The sequence below is a fragment of the Rhea pennata genome, unplaced genomic scaffold (assembly GCF_028389875.1).
Source record: "Rhea pennata isolate bPtePen1 unplaced genomic scaffold, bPtePen1.pri scaffold_33, whole genome shotgun sequence".
NCBI classification, from domain to species: Eukaryota; Metazoa; Chordata; class Aves; order Rheiformes; family Rheidae; genus Rhea; species Rhea pennata.
Window position 1 is genome coordinate 1,539,509 of NW_026907680.1, and position 19,877 is coordinate 1,559,385.

The 19,877-nt window shown below is 41.7% G+C and overlaps 1 protein-coding gene across 1 annotated transcript; it reads right to left on the bottom strand.

The window, feature by feature from the left end:
* Window positions 1-6,882: 6,882 nt before the first annotated feature.
* LOC134154684 (transmembrane protein 209-like) lies at window positions 6,883-18,909 on the bottom strand. Its single transcript, XM_062601365.1, has 14 exons — window positions 18,773-18,909; window positions 18,598-18,656; window positions 17,726-17,857; window positions 16,502-16,740; window positions 15,882-16,090; window positions 15,238-15,409; window positions 14,214-14,285; window positions 12,981-13,077; window positions 11,291-11,416; window positions 10,768-10,865; window positions 8,621-8,735; window positions 8,423-8,520; window positions 7,529-7,602; window positions 6,883-6,937 (listed from the first exon to the last, which is right to left on the bottom strand). The coding sequence occupies exons 1-14, from the start codon at window positions 18,907-18,909 to the stop codon at window positions 6,883-6,885; spliced, it is 1,683 nt and encodes a 560-aa protein (XP_062457349.1).
* Window positions 18,910-19,877: the final 968 nt, after the last annotated feature.

The following is a 19,877-nucleotide window of genomic DNA, read 5'->3' on the forward strand; positions in this document are numbered from 1 at the left end:
GGCAAGGGTTGCCTTAAATTGACCAGAGGGGTCAGAGCAGAGTGCGCACAAAGGTACGGGAAAAAAGGTATTTCTAGGTAATAAGGTTGGTATTTCTAGGTAATTAACATGGGATCAAGCCAATCCATGATTCCTCCCTGTAGCCCTTTGGGTTGTATTTTGAAACACTGGAATATTTTTGGAGAAGATCGGATGACAAAAAAAAAAAAAAGAATGAAAAGATGTTGTAATCAATGGTGGCCAATATATAAGCTGGAATGTGATGAGAAATGGCCAAAAAATGAACTATAACACTATATTACAGTTACTGCTGTTTTGTTGCTGGAAGGGGAAGTGGGGTGAGATACCCTATGTGGAGGCTTTTGTGTCACTATATAGGGAAGCAGAAATGCAGAGGGATTGTGAACTTATAAGTAAGGAGGAATCTGTAATGGTTGCAGTAGGAAAGAAGGAAGAGAGCGGGTATTGTGCTAACAGACAAATTCTGAATGGAGAGGAGCAGGAGGATGAACAACTGCTGACAGTGCCCCCCTCTTGTGGAAACGATTCCACCGCAGTTGAAGCATCGGCCCCCCCGCTAGAAAGCCAAGAGTCCAGCCCTATTTCTGGCCGAACTAGGAGACGGAAACAACCTGTTCTACAGGCTCCTTTGAGACAAGCGGTGGGACCAGAAGGGCTGCTAGTATTTGTACATGTTCCTTTTACAGCCTCGGATTTACTAAACTGGAAGCAGTCTGTTGGATCATATAGGGAAAATCCTGAGAAGCTGCATCAGCTTTTGGAGACTATTATGATAACTCATAATCCGAACTGGGGAGATGTGCAGGCGCTGTTGAATGCTTTCCTGACGGGAGAAGAAAGGAGGCTGGTAATTGCTAAGGCAAAAGAAGAGGGTGAGAGAAGGGACAGAAAGGGGGAACCTGAGGTCTATTTACGCACCAGAAAGGATCCAGAGTGGGATCCAAATAGGAGTGGGGGTAGGGAGCTATTGAGGCAGTATCAACAGCTAATCTTATACGGGTTTCGGTACAGAGTTCCGAAACCAAAGAACGCATCAAAACTGTATGAAGTAAAGCAAGGGCCTGAAGCAAATCCCTCGGCCTTTTATGAAAGATTATGCGAAAGAGCCAGAAAATGGACAGACCTGGATCCAAATGAGGAAGCAAATCAAAGGCTGTTTAATATGCTCTTTATTGGCCAGTCAGCTCAGGATATTAGAAAGAAGCTGCAGAAGGTAGATGGAGCTGGGGGAATGTCTATTCCACAGCTGATAGAAATAGCGTATAAGGTACAGAATAATCGAGATGAAAAGAGAACAAGAGAAATCGAATGAAACTGCAGGCTTCTCTCCTGGCAGCTGTCCAGAGGAATGAATCCCAAGGCAGGGGCAGGGGAAGCAGGAGAGGTAACAGAGGAGGAAGAGGTGGAAGGGGAGGGAGGCCAGGAGGAGGCCTCCCTAGACCCGCTTTGGGTCCAAATCAGTGTGCAATTTGTAAGCAGGAAGGGCACTGGAAAGATGAATGTCCAAAGCAAAGAAGGATAACAAAGCTACAGAGCCCAGCAAACACCAACCTAATTATGTTAGAGGAGTCAGATATGGAATGAAGGGGACCGGGGGAGAAAATCAGAATTTCCTCAGCTGATCCCCTGGTTCCAGTAAAGCTGGGGAATGAAACTATAGATTTTTTTATTAGATAGTGGAGCCACTCATTCAGTGATAACTAGTTGTAAAGGACCCTTAAGTAAGGGTCCACCATTGTTGGGGCTACGGGAAGGAAAGCTTTGAGGCCATTTTTGCAACCAATGGAGTGCACGATTGGAGGTACTAAATTGACTCATGAATTTCTCTATAAGCCAGAGTGTCCCCTCCCTTTATTAGGACGGGATTTACTATGCAAACTGAATGCGCAGGTGACCTTTTCTGAGAGTTCCATGCGGCTCCACAGCCCTCCAGAATCGGCATGGAGAGCACAAATCTGCCTTTTGATGGGATCGGCTCCAGACGATAACAGTGCAAGTATCCCTTCAAGTGTATTGGATGCGGTGATTCCCTTGGTTTGGGCCTCAACAAAGCCAGGCAAAGCAAAAAACGCAACTCCGGTCAAAACAGAGCTGCAACCAGGAGCGAAGCCAGTTAGGGTGCATCAGTACCGTATCAAGCTAGAAGCACGTAGAGGATTGGAACCCCTAATTAATGCCTTCTTGCAATATGGCTTGCTTAGAGAGTGTCAGTCTGAATTCAATACACCAATCCTGCCAGTAAGGAAACCGCGCTCCCAAGAATATCGACTGGTCCAGGACCTGAGGGCAGTGAACCAAATAACAAAAGATATCCATCCAAGTGTGGCAAACCTATATACTCTTTTAGCCTCGGTGCCTGAGACTAACAGTTGTTTTACAGTGCTAGATTTAAAAGATGCCCTTTTTTTCTGTATTCCTATAGAGGAACAAAGCCAGACAATTTTCACCTTTGAATGGGAAAGTCCCACTACGAGGAGGAAGGAGCAGTTATGCTGGACGGTTCTTCCTCAAGGATTCAAGGACAGCCCTACCGTGTTTGGTGAGATCTTGGCCAAAGAACTAGCCCAATGGCAGGAAGGTAACAAAAATGTCACTCTTTTACAGTATGTGGATGACATTTTGAGTGGAGCGGATTCAGAGCAAATATGTTTAGAGGCGACAGTGAGTCTGTTCAATTTTTTGTGGGCTTGCCGGGTATCGTGTTTCAAAGAAAAAGGCTCAGATTGCGAAGAAGGAAGTCCAATATCTTGGATTTAAAATATCAAAAGGACAACGTGCACTAGGAGTGGAAAGAAAAGAGGCTATATGCCGAATTGCAGGACCCCGCACAAAAAGACAGCTGAGGGGATTCTTGGGAATGGCAGGATTTTGCCGTATATGGATCTCTAATTTTGTGCTGATAACTAAACCTTTATATGCAGCCCTAAAGGGTCCAGGAGAATGGTTGGAGCGGACCCCAGCATGCCGTGCTAGTTTCGATGAAATAAAAAAGAAATTGATGGAAGTTCCTGCACTGGGACTCCCAGATATGGCTAAACCCAAATGCTTGGGAGCTGGAAAAGACCGGTGGCGTATCTTTCTAAACAATTAGACGAAGTAAGTAAAGGATGGCTGTCCTGCCTCCGGGCTATAGCAGCCACCATCTTATTAATAGAAGCAAGATTGTTACAAGCAATAATGGAACCCAAAGAAGTAGCTATAATGCATTGCAAAGCCCACCAGAAGGGAAATAGTGAAGTGACACAAGAAGGAGAGGAGATATGGCAGCCGAAAAGGCAGCACTAGCAGGACAGGTGATTGGGGCTTTATTACCCAGTAGAAAAATGCAAATGAGACCTCCTGAATATTCAGACAAAGAAAATCAATTGGCAGAAAGGCTAAAATGTACAAAAAATGCTGAAGGGTGGTGGGTCACCCCAAATGGACAAGCTTTAACTACAGCCAAAATGATGGAAGTGCTCCTCAAGAGACTGCATGAAGAAACTCACATGGGAGCAGATGCTATGATAAGCAGCGTAAAAAAGATACGCTGTGGGATCAAAGATGCTATCAAATGCTGACCTTATTGTAAGGAGATGCCCCACCTGTTGTGCAACTAATCCCAAAATTCAGAAGAAACCACCTATGGGAGATCTCAGAAGAGGATTAACCCCAGGGGAACACTGGCAGATCGATTTCTCTCAATTGCCTAAATGCGGTTGGTTTAAATATTTACTTGTTTTGGTAGATACATTTTCTGGTTGGCCAGAAGCCTTCCCATGCTCCACCAATCGTGCAAACAGAAGTAATTAAAATTTTACTAAAAGAGAAAATTCCTCGATTTGGGATTCCCGAAGGTATATCCTCAGATAATGGACCTCATTTTATTTCAGAGGTGGTTCAAGGAACATCCAAATTTTTGCAGATGAAATGGGAATTACACACTCCATGGAGACCCCAGTCTAGCGGTAAGGTAGAAAGAATGAACCGAACACTTAAAAGACATATTTCAAAACTGTGTCAGGAAACCCATCTTAAATGGGTAGATGTATTACCAATGGCCTTGATGAGAATAAGAATAACCCCAAGAATAAAAAAGGGAGTAAGCCCTTTTGAAATACTTTACGGGAAACCTTACCCAATTAATGAAATAGGGGGATGAAGTGATCAAAGGCATGTAAGAGGGGAAGAAATGTTGAGAGAGTATTTATTGTCTTTGTCTCGGGTACTAACATCTTTACATAGGTACCTTAATCAACGTACCCCCCTTCCATTGGACTCCCCTGTGCATGACTTCAAGCCTGGGCATCTAGTTTATATTCGGACATGGAAAGAAGAACCACTAAGAGAAAAGTGGAAAGGACCTTACCTGGTGCTTCTGACAACTCCTACTGCAGTAAAGGTGGAGGGAATAAGTTCCTGGACCCACTATTCCCGAATACAGAAGGCACCTTTGAATGACTCGTGGACTGCCACACCCACAAGATAGCTCTCAAGAGAAGAACACAGAAGTTACAAAAGTGATGAATTGCACTTGGAAAACTGAACTCTTTTATATGGAAATAGAGTGCTCTTAGTGTTATTAGGCGTTATTTTGCATTCTGATAGTATTGTTAATTATAGATAGAGCTGATTTACAAGGATATTGATTTGTTTAATTTAATTTGTTTGCTATAGAGTTAAGATGGAAAATGAGGACATTGTTAGCTTTGTTATGCATGCTCATTGGTTCGGCTAACCTGATTTTGTAGCTTATACGGGCCTTCAGAAAAAGTGACTCAGATATTACTATTTGCTTCTCTATTCCCCAAATCTCCTGGATTACCCATGCCATGGGAAATACTTAGAATTAACTTAACATCCATGTAAGAATAATTGAAGTTGTTTAAATGAGACTTGCTAGATACAAGTCTCAGAGGGGGGAATTGCTAGAGAAATACTGTGAGAAAAAACCTTGCAAATAGTTAACAAGACTCAAGGACAAGGGAGAGAGAAAAACAGTACTGCAAAGGATAACCAGCTCCAGCTAAATAACCTTGATGAAACCACAGCGCTGTGAAGATTGCGAGGGGTAGGTAAGACAAAAACAGCAGAATAACCCAGAAGTGACCTTAGGTTCATTAAGGCTTATTAACATACTAAATTTCACACCCCTAAATGAATAATGAGATGGAAATGACATGATAATGATATTACCGCCTCTTCTTCGCTTCCTATGCTAATTAACAAGAATGTGAAAGCGCAAGCGCAGAGCGATTACCTGAGTTAACGAAACTGTAACCAATAGAAAGATTTGTATAAAATACTCCCTGGAAAGCGTGTGTAAATCAAGAATGGGAGGGGGAGGAGGTGTGCTAGCTTTGTGGATTTACCACCTAGCCCCCATCTCTGCGCAGAAATGAAATAAACAAATACCTCGACCCTGTGTGTCTATTGGTTGCTTGCACATCGGGTAACAGAACCCAGATTTTGGGACAACAGTATCGCAGTTTTACCCCTCTGTTTAAAAAAATAAACCACATCAACTTCTAACCCCCTTTTCGATTTGCCTGAATTTGCAATGGCTTCCCCCCCTTTAAAAGCAGGGCCTGCTCTTTGAAACAAAGGCAAGTGTTTTCCCCCAAAAGCCAATTCCGCAGAAGGGGAACGGCGGCACGTGCAGGCGTGGTGAGACGCTCGCGCAGGCGTCGTTCCGCAGCGGGGACGTTCCACTGCTGCCCGAGCTTTGAGACTGTCACTGCAACGGGAACCGCAGCTTGGCCGGCGGCCCCAGAGCTTGACTCGTTCCGGAGAAGCCAGAGGCTCTGGCCAGGCGGCGGCCGCTCGCCCCCAGGAGAAAAAAAGAGAAAAAAGCCATTTCTGGGCACGCTCTGGCGAGGCAGCAGGAACTTCGGGATGTTCCCCTAAGTTCCTGGGATGAGCCCACGCAGGTGTATCCACTCTGGTTTCATGCAGGGATGCTGAAGCCACATGCCAGTCTGCAAGGCCCTAAAAGTAAGGAGCTGCTAGCAGAAAAGCTAACGTGAGAAATAAAAGAATTTTTAAAAAATTAAAAAGCAAAGGCAGGGTAACGTTCTAGTCGTACTCAATCACCCACAACATCTTCTGTCTCGTAAGATGGTCACATTTGAATGGTATGGTTATTTTGTTTTGTTTTAAATCTATTTTAAAAATACCTACTGAAACCAGCAAGTCAAAAAGTTTTCTCTTTCCCTTATATCTGCGGTGGAGACACCTGAAGCATCCAGACAGATCACAAAATCCAATTATTCCAACGAGCAGGGATAAAAGACAACGTCCTTTCAGATCGCATCTAATTAAATTAACCAAAAATCAGTGTAAGCGCTAACTTGGCGCCTGTTATGCCCGTCTGGAATCTCTTGGATCTTGTGAATCCGGCAGTTGGCCGTGTTGCAGTAACTGTCTTTTCAAGGGACTGCTCGCCAGCGAGCGGCTGGGTACAACTGCGGGAGACACGTCCCAGCTGCGCTGCTGCATTCCACCCTCAAACGCGGCAAGCGCGGGTTCATTGCTGAGCCCTGCGGGCAGTTAAGCTCTTTAGAGTGCTTGAAGAGTAAATGCAACAGAAATAGCAAGGGGGGTTTAAATACGATTTGTTAAGGTGAGGAGCCAAATAGAAAAGACCTGCCTGGAGTTCCTGTTTAGATACATTTCATCAGTAAAAAACAATACAACGTTTTACAGAGTATCCTCCCCAAAACTGTACAGAAATTACAAACATTTCCCCTCTGTCCATAAAGCAGAGTTTAAATTATCCCATTTCATAGTCCATATTCAAGGCAACAAGTGAAACGATGCTGCTCAGCTCGTCTTGTCGGAGAAGCAGGATCGTTCTTCTGAGCTGCAGTCCTGCTAGAGATGTTACTCTCCAAACACCCCTAGAACGTTGACTCCTGATGCACCAAAATTCACTTGCCTGCAAAAACAGCATTATAACGATAAGACACAAGTAAGTTAAAGCTCCTATTTAAAACAAATCTTCATTACAAGAAAAACTGCCAATCCCGCACATCAGCATTTTAACATTTATGTAGGTATCGTGTTTCACCTCGAATTAAAGACAGCTCTTTCAGAACAAAAAAGTCCGGACATTGCTTTTATGTCAGTGCAGCTTTCACTGTGCACTCGAAACTCCTCTTGTTATGCCAAAAACAAGAGATTACAGCACTATGGCAGTGTCTGTCTCCTGTTTATAAATAGCACAGTACTTCTAGCAAGAAGGTAGCAACCTGGTTGTCTGGCCAAGGCCACTGTTCCGCAGCATGGACTCCACAGGATTTTTCAGCCAGCACAAGACCAAAGAAAAGCACAAAACATTTCCTGCACGCTCATGCACACAAAACTGACATGATTTTGTAAAAAGGCTGCCATTACTTAAAATGAGAAGAGCATTTTAATTCCATCAGTATCGTCCTATGATAGCAACTTCAGTTACGGTATTTCAAAACAGAAAGCTCCTGCTCAGATCTCGTGCGCAGCGCAATGATACGGAACGTTTGACACTTACCCAAGCATCCCAGATTCTTTTGTCTTTATGATGTACAGAAACATAAGCAATGTATGGAACATGTTGTTTCTGCCCTGAATACCACGGGAAGAGAAAAAAACTTGGAAATGAAATCACATGCAAACAACCACACTAATATCTTAGAATGTCTTATTTAAAACAACTGTCATCCCCTGTCCTGATCTTAGGTGGAGCAGCACAATTTTTCCTTCAAAACGTTTTGCAAGATACATATACTGCAGTGTGCACCCTGTCGGCCTGTTATATCATCAGAGATGAGAAAAAACTATAACAGAGACCTCGCGAAATGGTATTACAGCTTAGACTGCTGGGGTTTTGCCTCAATTCTTATCTTTCAATTAGGCAAACACCAGAAAAAGACCAAGCTTGTTTTCTAGATGGATTATCACCCTCAAATATTTTTAAATGCTTTTTAAAAGAGCTTTTCTGAAATCAGAAAATCAAGTCACAATCGGGGCTCAATCATAAAATCAAGATGTACAGGAAAAGTCTAGTATTTTGATATTGAGATTAGATGTTTCCCTCCAAAAGCTCGTACAGACAAGCATCAGTCTCGTTGGCACTGAGGAATAGCAACACACCTCAGAGCTTACATAAATTAGGATTTTAGAATAAATCATCAGAAAATAAACAACAAGAGGAAGCTGCTGCCTGGGCACTGATGTACCTAAGTTAGGCACTGAAGCTATCATTCAGCAGCAGACTAAATACCACACGATGGCCAAAGATCGTGGTAACATTTGCTTTCTGCACTGAGCCAGCCTACATATTCAATGGATGTGGCTAGTTCCAAAGGAAAAGGAAGAATGAAAAAGAAACAGATCAGGTCTGCTCAAGGTTTCCTGACAGCAGAAAAAACTAACGCGATCATACCTCGGGCAGATTGTAGACCTGGCGGTGGTAGATCAGCTCATAGTGGGGTGGATTGATGTTGCTTTGGTAGATGCAAAATACATTTTCATTTGTAATGTCTGTGAATTAAAGTTTTAAAATAAGATAGGGATTTTAAGAGCGCTGATGGGATCCAAGCAGGAAACAGCAGCTAAACAAGCAGTCCAAGAATGCCAATACCTGGTTTATCTGGTGTTTGAACAAAGTGTTGGGCAGTGAAGGTTTTGCCATCAGGGTATTTGGGGCTAGGGGGCAGTCTGGCATCGAGGTAAGTGCAGAATATGTGCATAAGGATCTGTGCAAACAAAAACAAATCTCATTTTAGTATCATTAAGAAGACTGACAGGACAGCAGCTTTCTTTCCATAATCTCAGATATTAGTTAGGGTATTTGAGAGTCTGTTGCTGCATCATGGACTTAATTTGAGAGTCTGTTGCTGCATCATGGACTTAATTAATCGCACTATGTTTAGAAGCCCAAGGCAGCTTAACACTTAGAGCACTGAATTCAATGGTCCAGGGCACGCCACAGATGTCAAGACAAGTTTATTCTTCCTGTAAATGAAACCCTTTCAGTCACAACACGTTAAAAAGGTGCTGCATGTGAACTGAACTCCTGACATACAAGTAACTATCTTCACATCTCACAGAATTTGCAAAGTCACAGATCTGAATAGCATGTATAGGACAAACTACAAGATACCTGATTTCATGATGGTTTCTACGCTAGCTGCAAAGATTTGGCTTAGAGAGGCCGATCCGATCTAATGACAACTTTTCCAAACACTACACTTACCCAGCAAGTTGCTCCTCTCTTGTCAAAAAATGGCAAAACAAAATCAATGGACAAACTTGGACTGCTCATGAATCTTACCAGCTCTCAACATTTTGGAAGAAAGTCCTAGAACAAGTATCTTCTTAGCTAACAGCGAGAAAATCGCAGTACTGCATGTTGTGTTTTAACTCTTACAGTAGACTTCTCAACATTCTTTGGGTGCAGCGTGACCAAATTACTCTGTAGTATGATACCTCCTGTGTTCAACATAGGATTTGTTTGGCAGACAGAAGAATTTCTATGGGCTAAATGCCCAAAGCCTCAAGAGGTCTAGTGGATATTATTGCTTTAAGTTGCATGCAATGAGACTAACATTACAGTTAAAAACTCTTCATTTGGCACTTATTGTCTTAAGTTAATGCCAAAGCTTCGAGACAAGTGTTCAATATTAATTTCATCTGTTATATCAGAACTTCTTTCCCAGAATCTTTACAAGTTTAGTACATTGTGCAGTACTATCTCTCTTAGCTGGTTTCATTAAAAGACAATGAATTCAGGGTGTGAGGGTCTGTGTTACGGTCTTTAATACTTTCAAACTGCTCAGCTTGCTCTCTACCAAGATAGCTAGAGCTGCTTCCCAGCTTGTCAGTCCCAAATATTTAGTCATCTTCACAACTAGAAAATCAAATCTTATTTCAAGACAGATTTTGCTCAACTTTAGCTTCCAGCAATTCAATCTTGTTGCATCTTTGTCAGCAAGGTTGTAAAACTTGCATATGAATCTTCTTCCTGCTTCTCCCCAGTAACTGAACATCTATAGAGGGAATCAAATCACCTGAACTCTCCTTTCAAATACAGAGTTCAACTGAAGAGTCACACATGAAGCTTGTTCTCCACTCCCTGGATTATCTTGTGGCCTTTCTTTTAACTATTTCAGTTGAATTTTCAAGTCACTGTATTCACTGAAGTGCTTTCTCCTGACCTTTTGCATTAATTGGCTAAGCATGACTACAAGTCTGTTCTCAAGTAAGATAATGTAATGCCTGTGGATTTCTCAAGAAATTACTGAATTAAATAAACATGAAGACACGCCACTTAATCCGTTTGTTCTTCTAACCATTACAGCAAAGGAAAATTTTAAGGTTCATCTTGCATGAGAAATTATGAGGTTTGGTTAAAGCAGACTTTTTTCTTTTCTTTTTTTTTTTCTTTTTGTTTTTTTTTTAATAAGGTAGAATATTGCTCTAACAAATCCGCAACCTTCTGTCAGGTTGCTCCCAAAACAGTTACCTGACTGACATCTCAGATGAGTCTAAATAAGAGGCCGGCTTAAGACTAAGACATGAAATCGCATTTTTGTGATCTGCACAATGTCCAATCCCATTGGCATTATTCCTTGCATAATTTCACTGACTACAATGGGATTATCAGGATAGGGAGGCAAACAGGATTTTGACCATGTTCCTCAAAAGACTTAATTGCTACCACACACAAAAATCTACCCTGAAAGACACACTTTAGGAAGTTATATTAAGCCTTCTTTGAAAACTTACAGCACAGTCAGTGGGCAAGTCAGCATCCCACTTACGGCCCTTGAAATCTCCTCCTCTGTTCCATCGGAATGAGCTCATGTATCCTCCCTGAGAAAGCTCTGAAAAAACAAAATTTATTCAGCTACTGGAGGTTGAAGGTGCAAGAAGGACATATTTGACACTAGCTTCAAGAACACTGCATGTATTTTCAGTGCACAAAATAGGAAAAATTAAACTAAGGAATATATAAAGTTAGGGGAGTGGAGTTTACAAGGTATTTTTTATTGGTAATTAATGAAGGGATTAAATAGGACACTTCACACCCCAAACTGAGAGAAGAAATAAAAACTTCCATGCCAAGTCCCACATCATTACATTGGTATGAAAAGAGGAAGTTGCAAAAACTACCTCTGCTACTTGAAAAGCAGCTCTTCTCCCCGCTGTGACTGTAGTTCAAACCTCTTAATTGACGGGGTATCTGACACCGCCGACGCTTGACCCAGCTAACGGAAACGTTTTAAAGTCAGTATGGTTGACCACATACCTTTGACCCTTTCAACCAAATACTCTTGGTTCGCTGCAATATCCAAATACTGCATTATAGCGTACAGAGTTGGCATGACTGGAGCTTTAACAAGTGCTGCTTGTTTCAGATTGCTGACGCTGGCTTCTGCATGCGACAAGAGCCAGCATGACATCTGCATCCACGACAGAAATTTGAACATTCTCCCTTACAAGACGTTAACAAATGCAATGTTACAAGGAGGAACTGGCTTTTTTGTCTCACTATTTACTAAGGTAACTTACTAAGATAATTTACTAAGATTTATACAAAGTTAACAGCTTATCCAATACTCCAAATGTTTGTTTCCAATCCCAGTGAAGTACTAGCTGTCTCCCTTAAACCACACAACATAAACGTTATGCAGCACTGTGCGGTCGCAAAAGACGACAGTTCCTTATCTGAAGGGCTTGCATTCCAAAAGAAAACAGAAACCTATAGTGTGAAAAAGGGAAGAAGTAACATCCATTTTACAGAGCAGTAGGAGGGCAGCAAGGTGGAGATGAGGTCAGTAAGTGATCAGTTTTTCACAGGCACCACAACAGATGCAGATCTTGAGGACAGACTACAAACAGGCCAAAAAAAAGTAGGCTTTGTTTAAATGAAGCCTATCAAATCCTGCACTTGATTGAGGGGGATATGCATGTGATAGGGCAACAGAAGGAGTTCCTTCAGAGTTGCACTATGAAATTTTAGCTAGAATTCTAGCTCATCAAAATGCTTAAAAAGGACGGGGGGGGGACCCCAAAACAGCAAAAATCAACTGCCCCAACCAAAAGATCTTTTCTTCTAATGCCCATAGCTCTCCAAAATCCACCTGAGATTATCCTCCCCAGCCCCACTTAGTGCTACACCTAGTACTTAAATAATCTTTAATGTATCTTAATCTTAAAATGATCTTAGATCTTAAATGCAAATGATTAATAGCCTATCTCTGATAACAGAACTATTCTAAGTTAAAATAAATAAATAAATAAACTTTAATGTATCTTAACCTTAAAATGATCTTAGATCTTAAATGCAAACGATTAATCGCCTGTGATAACAGAATTAATTTAAGTTAAAATAAATAAATAAATAAATACTTCCTAGGTCTATAGATTTATTATTATCACAGTCATAAGATGACTTCTCAGTTCTTAAACAATATTTGGATACAATGTATCACATCTAAGTTTTCATAAAACTTTTTGTGGCCTGTTTGCTTTCAGACAAGATAGCAGGTAACAATTTAAGGAAGTAACAGTAATAGGTTTTTCAGGAAGTAGCTGATTTTAAGGAAGTTTGGAAAGACACATACTAACGTAGACAGAGAGGGCTGACAGGCAACCATCCTTGCAACGTGTGATAGTTTTCTGACAGTTTAAGATACAAGGATGTTAATCTGAGCCTTTAACTCTCCAGGAATGAATTCAGAGGAAACAAGAGGCTTAAGAATTTTATGCTATTGCAGCATCAGCATGCCTTTATCAGTATTTCCAGAAATCCTATGAAGAATCCTTCCAGTTTAGTAAAATGCATTACATGAAGCAAAGATCACACCAATACAAACAGGAAACGGAACTGTAATTCTTAGCAGACTTGTTTTCTATACTACCTATGCAGTGCCCTGCTATGGGGTGGCCTGCTACCAACCACCACAGGGAACCCCCCAGTTACTCTATCATCATACCTCCAACCTGCATTTCTGGGTACCCCGTTCTTCTCAGCTGACTGCTCACAGACTCAGTCTCTTGTACAAGTGGCACTAAAATAGTCCCATTAATCCACTAGGAAAGAGAAATGCAAAAATTAAAAAGCTTAGAAGCAACAAGAATGTGACAAAAATGTTAGTTTACTCTCTAGTCAGCATCACTGTTACAATCACAAAGGAGTTTAACAACAGGAACTTTGAAGTCAACCAAGGAGGAAAAGTAATTAAGAGCATCAATTTAGATAGGGGTGATTGGCTCTAGAAAGACCCTCTAAAATGCCAAAAATTCACTATAGAGGACTTGGGAAAACAAATCTCCAGAAAGCAGTGATACTGATAAAGCTTTCCTGAACAATGAGAAAAGGGGTATTCTGAGGCACTGCACGTCACTCATAGTGGTAATTTAAACTTTCATGGGTCCACTCCCTCTCAAAACCCTTTCAGGAAATGAAGGGCCTGATAAACACAATATGTGACACTTGTATGTGACACGATTTGGGAACTGAAGCCAAGCTGCCTGTAGGTTTATGAACAGATGCTTAGGAATCTGGTACAGAACAGTCATAACCCCACATCTCATAGAAATCTTTTACTTTTCACTCGTCCCACTACTTAGAAGAACTACATACGTGATAGTTGCTGACTGAAGGGGTAATTCAAAGTTAGGCTTACAAATTATTTTGTCATAGTATGTGATTGTATTTCCTCTGCTAAAGCAATTGCCTAAGACCAAAATTTTCTTTTTGTTTTTTTATTACACTCCTCAAGGCTGTTGGAAAAAGTCAACGGGCTGGCATTTCCCATGCTTTATTTGAGTCCAGAAGGAGTTTGAAATACAGGAGAAAAAAAACAGGAAAAATTCAGAAAATTGGGTTGTAGAAAGAAAAAACAAGTCTTTTCACATCCACTGTGTGTTAAGATGCACGTGTCTTCATTCAAAGGTGGGTGAACTTTACAGCTGTAAAGTTTTCAGAACAGAAAACACCTAGGTCAGCAAGTGCAAAAGTTCAGGTTGAAAATGTGTCCTAATACTTCTTTGTTACAAGCATGCTGTTCTAGTCTCCATGTCCAAGCCCACCCTAATCCTCAAATAGACTCAAATATGTAATTCTTTTCACTTCCTTAGGTATACATGGAGCACTGAGGTACTTTTTCATTCTGCTGTACCTATTCTAACAGCAAGAACAGGCAGTTCATAGGGACCGGACTTACACTTCTGAACCTAGCGGTCCAGGAATCCAGGTAATCAAGCTGTCGTCGATTCACAATCACCCTTGCCCAAACCTATGGAAAGAACATTATTACCTACATACAGCAACCTAACAGAATACTAAAGAGTTTTTAGGGCCTACGACGTTTTCTGACCGCAGCCACACCACATAATTCAAATTGCATTTGTTCCAGAACTCTCATCTAATGGCTGTATCATGTGAATTCTACAGTAGCTTACCATACTACTCTCCTACTCTCTTTTCACAGTACACTAAATCTCCCGTGAGTCCAAACGCACAGTTTTGCGTTCCCTGCTCTGTTAGGATAAAATTGGTCCAAGTTGCAGGGTAGACTAAGTTAATGTACGACATAAAGAAAACAGATCAAATTTAATTAAAAGCTACGTTAATGACATTCTTTTGAATCAGACTTATTCCAGACACAAGTGTAAAGGAGAACAATTTTACACACCTTCAACTATTTCACTACATTAGGTACAGGTCAGTTTCCAGTCATTTTTTATGTCACAAGTTTATTTTATCCAGAGTACAAAATGGTAAAAAAAAGTTCCACAGCCACCATTCTTGAGTTGAACTCGAAGTCTGTCTGTTCTCAGACACACAGTAATATTAAACAACTTCAGATAAAATAATTCTGAAGAGTTGGCCAAACCAACAGAAGTTTCCAGCTTTCCACCGTGGCCTACACGGTGAGTATTAGTTAATTACAAAGACCACAAAGCATGAAACCTGAAATTCTCTCAGGAGTCAGTTTTCCACCTAAACACAGGTACCTTGTTCACCAAGGAAGAAATCATTTTACAATTTTACAATTGTAAAATTTTACAGTCCGGAATTTGAAATGTATACCCCTTGTGGCAAAAAGTCTTACAAGCTGTATGAAGATGGTTAAATGCTATAGGATTTCTCCCTTTCTAGCACCGTTGACGGAGTTCACATTTGGATGGAGCCACATATTTTAGAGCCCTGTTTTTCTCTCTTGGCTCCTTTGGTGCTGAGCTTACTTCTTCTGCAGTCAGTGGAGAGCTCAGACGAGCTTCGTCCTTGTGTGCTGATGGAGCTTGGGGCATGCAAGCCACCTGATACTGGTACTTTCTCAGCACCTGTGCTTGCTCTACTAAGGAACGGCTGTAGTTCCAAAAGGTTGGGCTGCTGGAAGGAGAGCTGGAACATGAACTTGCTGAAATGACATTGAACAGCCATAAAATTATCACCAAGTAATCACAGAAGCAACACTGCAGGCAATAGGTCACTATATTAAGGCTTTGACAGGAGAGATGTGCTCATGAATTATCATAAATACATACACCAAAATCTGTCTGCATAAACACTGATTTCATCTTTATATTAATAAGGCACTGTCCCTATCCCAGACAAAAACTGCCTGCAGGTAATTCACCACCTTTAGCTCAACTGCCTTCTCCACAAAATATCCCTCTCATCGAGGTGATAAAGCCCTTCAACTCATTGTAGTCCACTATACACAACAAATGCTACAGAGATTATTAGTATATCTATAATATAGACTAGTACTTCAGCAGCTCTCTTTCTGTGCAGGAATCTTTTCCAACTTTTCTCATCCACTCCTCATCAATAAAACCAACATCCCCTCCTTGCCAAGCTTTTCAGGCTACATGAAGTTATTTACGTACCCAACTGAAGTCTACGCTGTTTCTCTTCTTCGCTTCGAAGGTACTTTTGCAGTGACTTGCGGTCTGTGATTTCATCATCTTGACTCATACGGGAATTATACCGCATTGGTGAAAAGTGGCAACAAGACCTTAGCCCGGTGCTTTCCACTGGCCCAACACTTGAGGCATATGGTGAACCAGTAGGAGAAGAGCTGAAGCTGGAAAGCTTTGGGAAACAAAAGCAAACAGTTGTGTCACATGAGGAAAGTGAGAGTTCCATTTTGACTTTATAAACTAAATGAATAGATCGACTCAACATAAGAATTGATTACTCTGCTGATTGCTGCTATAAAATATGCTCTCGTTTGGGGGAAGGTTTTTGCTATTTTGTAGTTACATTCTAGTTTCTTATTTTTGCTGTGCTCTGAAACAAACTAGCTACTCTAAAACAAATAAATTAACACCAGGGAAAGAGGATGAATACTGACAAGACAAATTTCATCTGCTTTGCAAACAAAGCGAACACACACACAGGACCCTCCACTGCCGGCCGCACACCTCCAATGGCTTACAGCACAACACAAGGACACGATAAGCAAAGCCAAACCGTTCCCCTTGAAGCCACCTTGGTCATTACCTTACTGTAGCTGCTGCTTGGTGAATAGGTTAAAGCACTGCTATAAGAAGCGCTGTTGCTTGACAGAGCCTGCCGCTGAAGGCTGTACCCTGAGATACAACCAGAAGTAAATTTTGGACTGGCCCTGAAGGGCCGGGATGGGCTGTAACTCAGCACAGTTTGACCCTGGACTCTAGGAGAAGGCGTAGAAGAAGGGACTTTCTTCGCTGCCAGCTCATGTGCTGGAATTATTTGTACCGCTGCAATAAGCAAAAAAACCCACAATCAGCACTGTACATGCAGCAGCCCAGAACTCTCCTCCTCACTTTAAATACACAGCAAAACACACATACACAACTCTCTTCCCTTAAGGAAATTCTAGGACACTAAAAAGACTATTCTAGTCTGACCCCTACAGGATTCAGCAGTCAACCCCAAAGACATAAAAATCAGAAAACTGGGACACGTGATCATAATTCAATACAAATTCTACAATTTAAAATTTCAGTTAAATTCTACCAAGCACCTTTGCATAGCCCGAGGCAATTATTTAACTTATTTGGTCAGCTACTCTACCTGCCTGCTTCATGTGTCTTTAGCACATCTAATGTCTCATTTACCTGTGCAAACCCAGGTATTACACTCCTCAGCTGCGGTGATATAACCCTACTCCCGTATCTGCCGCTCTTTCTCTGGAGGCAGCCTAGTAGTATGTAACACATTGTACTAGCACCTTGCTTTTGCTGTATTTTCAAACTCTGCCAAGTTTTTCTATATTTGACAACATCACTTAGACGTTCAGAACTTTTCAGAGCAACTGCTCTCTAGCCTGTCATTTTCAGACTGCACACTAAGGTCTCTTTTCTCTTTCTAATTTGGCGCTCTCCAGTCAGTATGATGATAGTAGGATACCAAATTTAAATACAAACCTATACACTCTGCCTTGTTCTCAATCCCATTTATAGGTTACAAATTCCTTGTCCAGCTTCATAAAGTTTAAGTCTCTCTCACTGCCCTTTAACAGCCCACTCTCCTTTTCTCCTTTTGTATTGGTTGTTTCCTCTCCACTTCTCCCCTTAATTGCTCATCAATTTATCACTTTTATTTTGAATTTTTATAGGCTGCAGTTAGTTCATCTTACCGCTCTTGTCAGATGACGTAACTGAGAACTCACTTCACTAAAGATTCATGGGCTTGAGAAAGATATCATCTTTAAAAAAAGTATTTATAATTTATAACACCTACCTGCATTCTGCATCCCTAGAAGGATCTGCTGTCTACGAGTCATGACCAAGGTAGTTGGTGCCATTGTGTACTTGAAGTACATCCAAAAATCAAATAAGGCATTCAGACTGAACAGGGATACAAGCGCAAGCTCTAGAACAAACACAAAGGTTTTTATCATGCTAGGCACCATAAACAGGAGTGACAGTAAATGATCTGAGAAAACAAGTTTATACACAAATCAAGAATAGTTTATTGTTAGGGCTACCAATAACTGCCAGTCTGAGCACGGACGTAAGACAACTTCTCCTTTTCATGCAAGAACCATTAGAGATAAATTTCCTTTCTATATTGAAATTCATTTCTGTTGCTACAATATGTATTTGTAAAAGCGAAAGGTATTTTCCAGACAGGATACAAAGCACTGCAATGAAGTTTCATGCTATTTATCAAGTGTCTTCTGCCAAACCTTCTGTCACTCGTTACCTGACATTGCTCTCACTCTTCTTCCTTTTCATCCGCTAATAGTATTAGATACAATTACTTTTGAGCCTACTCATTTGAAACCAAATTTGATTATTTGGAAATGTCCTGCAGCCCTACAATACAACACAACGCTACTATTTCAACTATTCCCCAAAGCCTTATTGCACACATTAAACACATTTAAGGTAGGAAACCTGTTCTTCACACTCTTTCTTACTTGTCACTAAAATGATGAAATTCCAACAGCACCAAAAGGGATAAAGGAAAACAAAATGAAGCTTGGTTATTAAAAAACAACAACAACAACGAAAAACCCCAAACCTTAAAAATGCTTTCCCCAGCAAGAAGAATGAAGGCTGAAACCTTCCCTCCTCCCTAAAACTAATTCACATGCTGTGACAACTCACCAATATACCAGAGCGGCCAAAATGCGATGTTGTAATAGGAACTTATAAGTTTTCCAGTCCTAAAAAGAAAAGGAAGAAGCGATCAATTTAACAGTAACTGGGTCCTATGAAATATTTAAGCATATACAAAGTAGAATGCTTTACTTAGTTGAGTCAGATATAACAATCAACATACATGTCAGTATATATCATCCCCCCAACAGACATATTAAGGAGGCCCCAGGCCCAGACCACTTTCCGCTCTTCAGCCTCCCTCCTAATCTTCACAGTCCTGTCAAGGAGCGAAGCTGCAGAAATCTGTTCTGCCGCCATTGTCTGTAACAGGAAGCACACAAAGAAAGTTAAAGATTGAAAATTTATATACAGTTAGATTCTCACTCTGTACAAGACCTTTAAAAAAGTAAAAAAGCAAAAAGAAATTACATAAAAGGACTTCACATTGAGGTACCAAATCGTGTGTAGTGTTAAGAATGAGCTTCACTGGTTTAAAAACAAAAAACAAAAAACAAAAACAAAAAACCCAAAACAATATTCCTCTTATAAACTGCATAAGCACTGTCACCTCTTCACAGTGAAACAGTTTCCATTTTCTCCACTGAGGTACAGAGGACAGAAAAGAGAGCCAGATTCCAACAGCGTTTTTGAGAAATAGCATTTTTCGGAATGCTGAAGCAACACTGCCTTCTCCAAGCAAGGAAAAAAGACCAAGAAAACATCTTGCACAACCTGGCAGTTTTCCTACTGAAAACACCCACCTATCTCCTTCTGTCAGCTCAGGACAGCTCTGTACCCTCCCCACACCCTCCCCCCTTTACACCACAAAATGCCCTATGTAACAGAAATAACGCTTCCTACATATTCTACTCCTCTCATCACTCTAGCACACACCATGCCACACACACACACACACGCGCGGGCGCGCTTGTCACCCGCCGGCAGCCCGCCGCACTCCCAGGCCTCGCTGCCAGGCCCTGAGTCGGCAGCGACACCGCCGCTCCGCTCCGCTCCGCCCCCGAGGGCGCCGCGGCCCAGGCCCAGGCCCAGGCCCCGCCCGCCGCCCCCACCGCAGCCGCCTCCAACGATTGGTCGCGCGGACGTGACGTCACCGGAATCAGTTCTGCGGGGGGAGGCGGGGCGGGGGGGAACGCCGTTGCCGGGGAGATGCCGTTAACGGCGGGGGGGAGGGGGGCGGGGGAGACGACTCCGCTTTTGAAAAACAACGTTCGCCCGTGCACAGCCCGGCCGCTTTCCTACTGAAAACCCCCGCCCGTGTCCGTCTC

Excerpts from the sequence above, each read along its gene's own strand:
- LOC134154684 (XM_062601365.1), bottom strand. The coding sequence starts at position 18,909 with ATGGCGGCAGAACAGATTTCTGCAGCTTCGCTCCTTGACAGGACTGTG. Across the intron at positions 11,417-12,980 it reads CCCAGAAATGCAGGTTGGAG|AAGCCAGCGTCAGCAATCTG; the intron begins GTATGATGATAG and ends TGTCGCATGCAG. Across the intron at positions 10,866-11,290 it reads TTTGGTTGAAAGGGTCAAAG|AGCTTTCTCAGGGAGGATAC; the intron begins GTATGTGGTCAA and ends TTGTTTTTTCAG.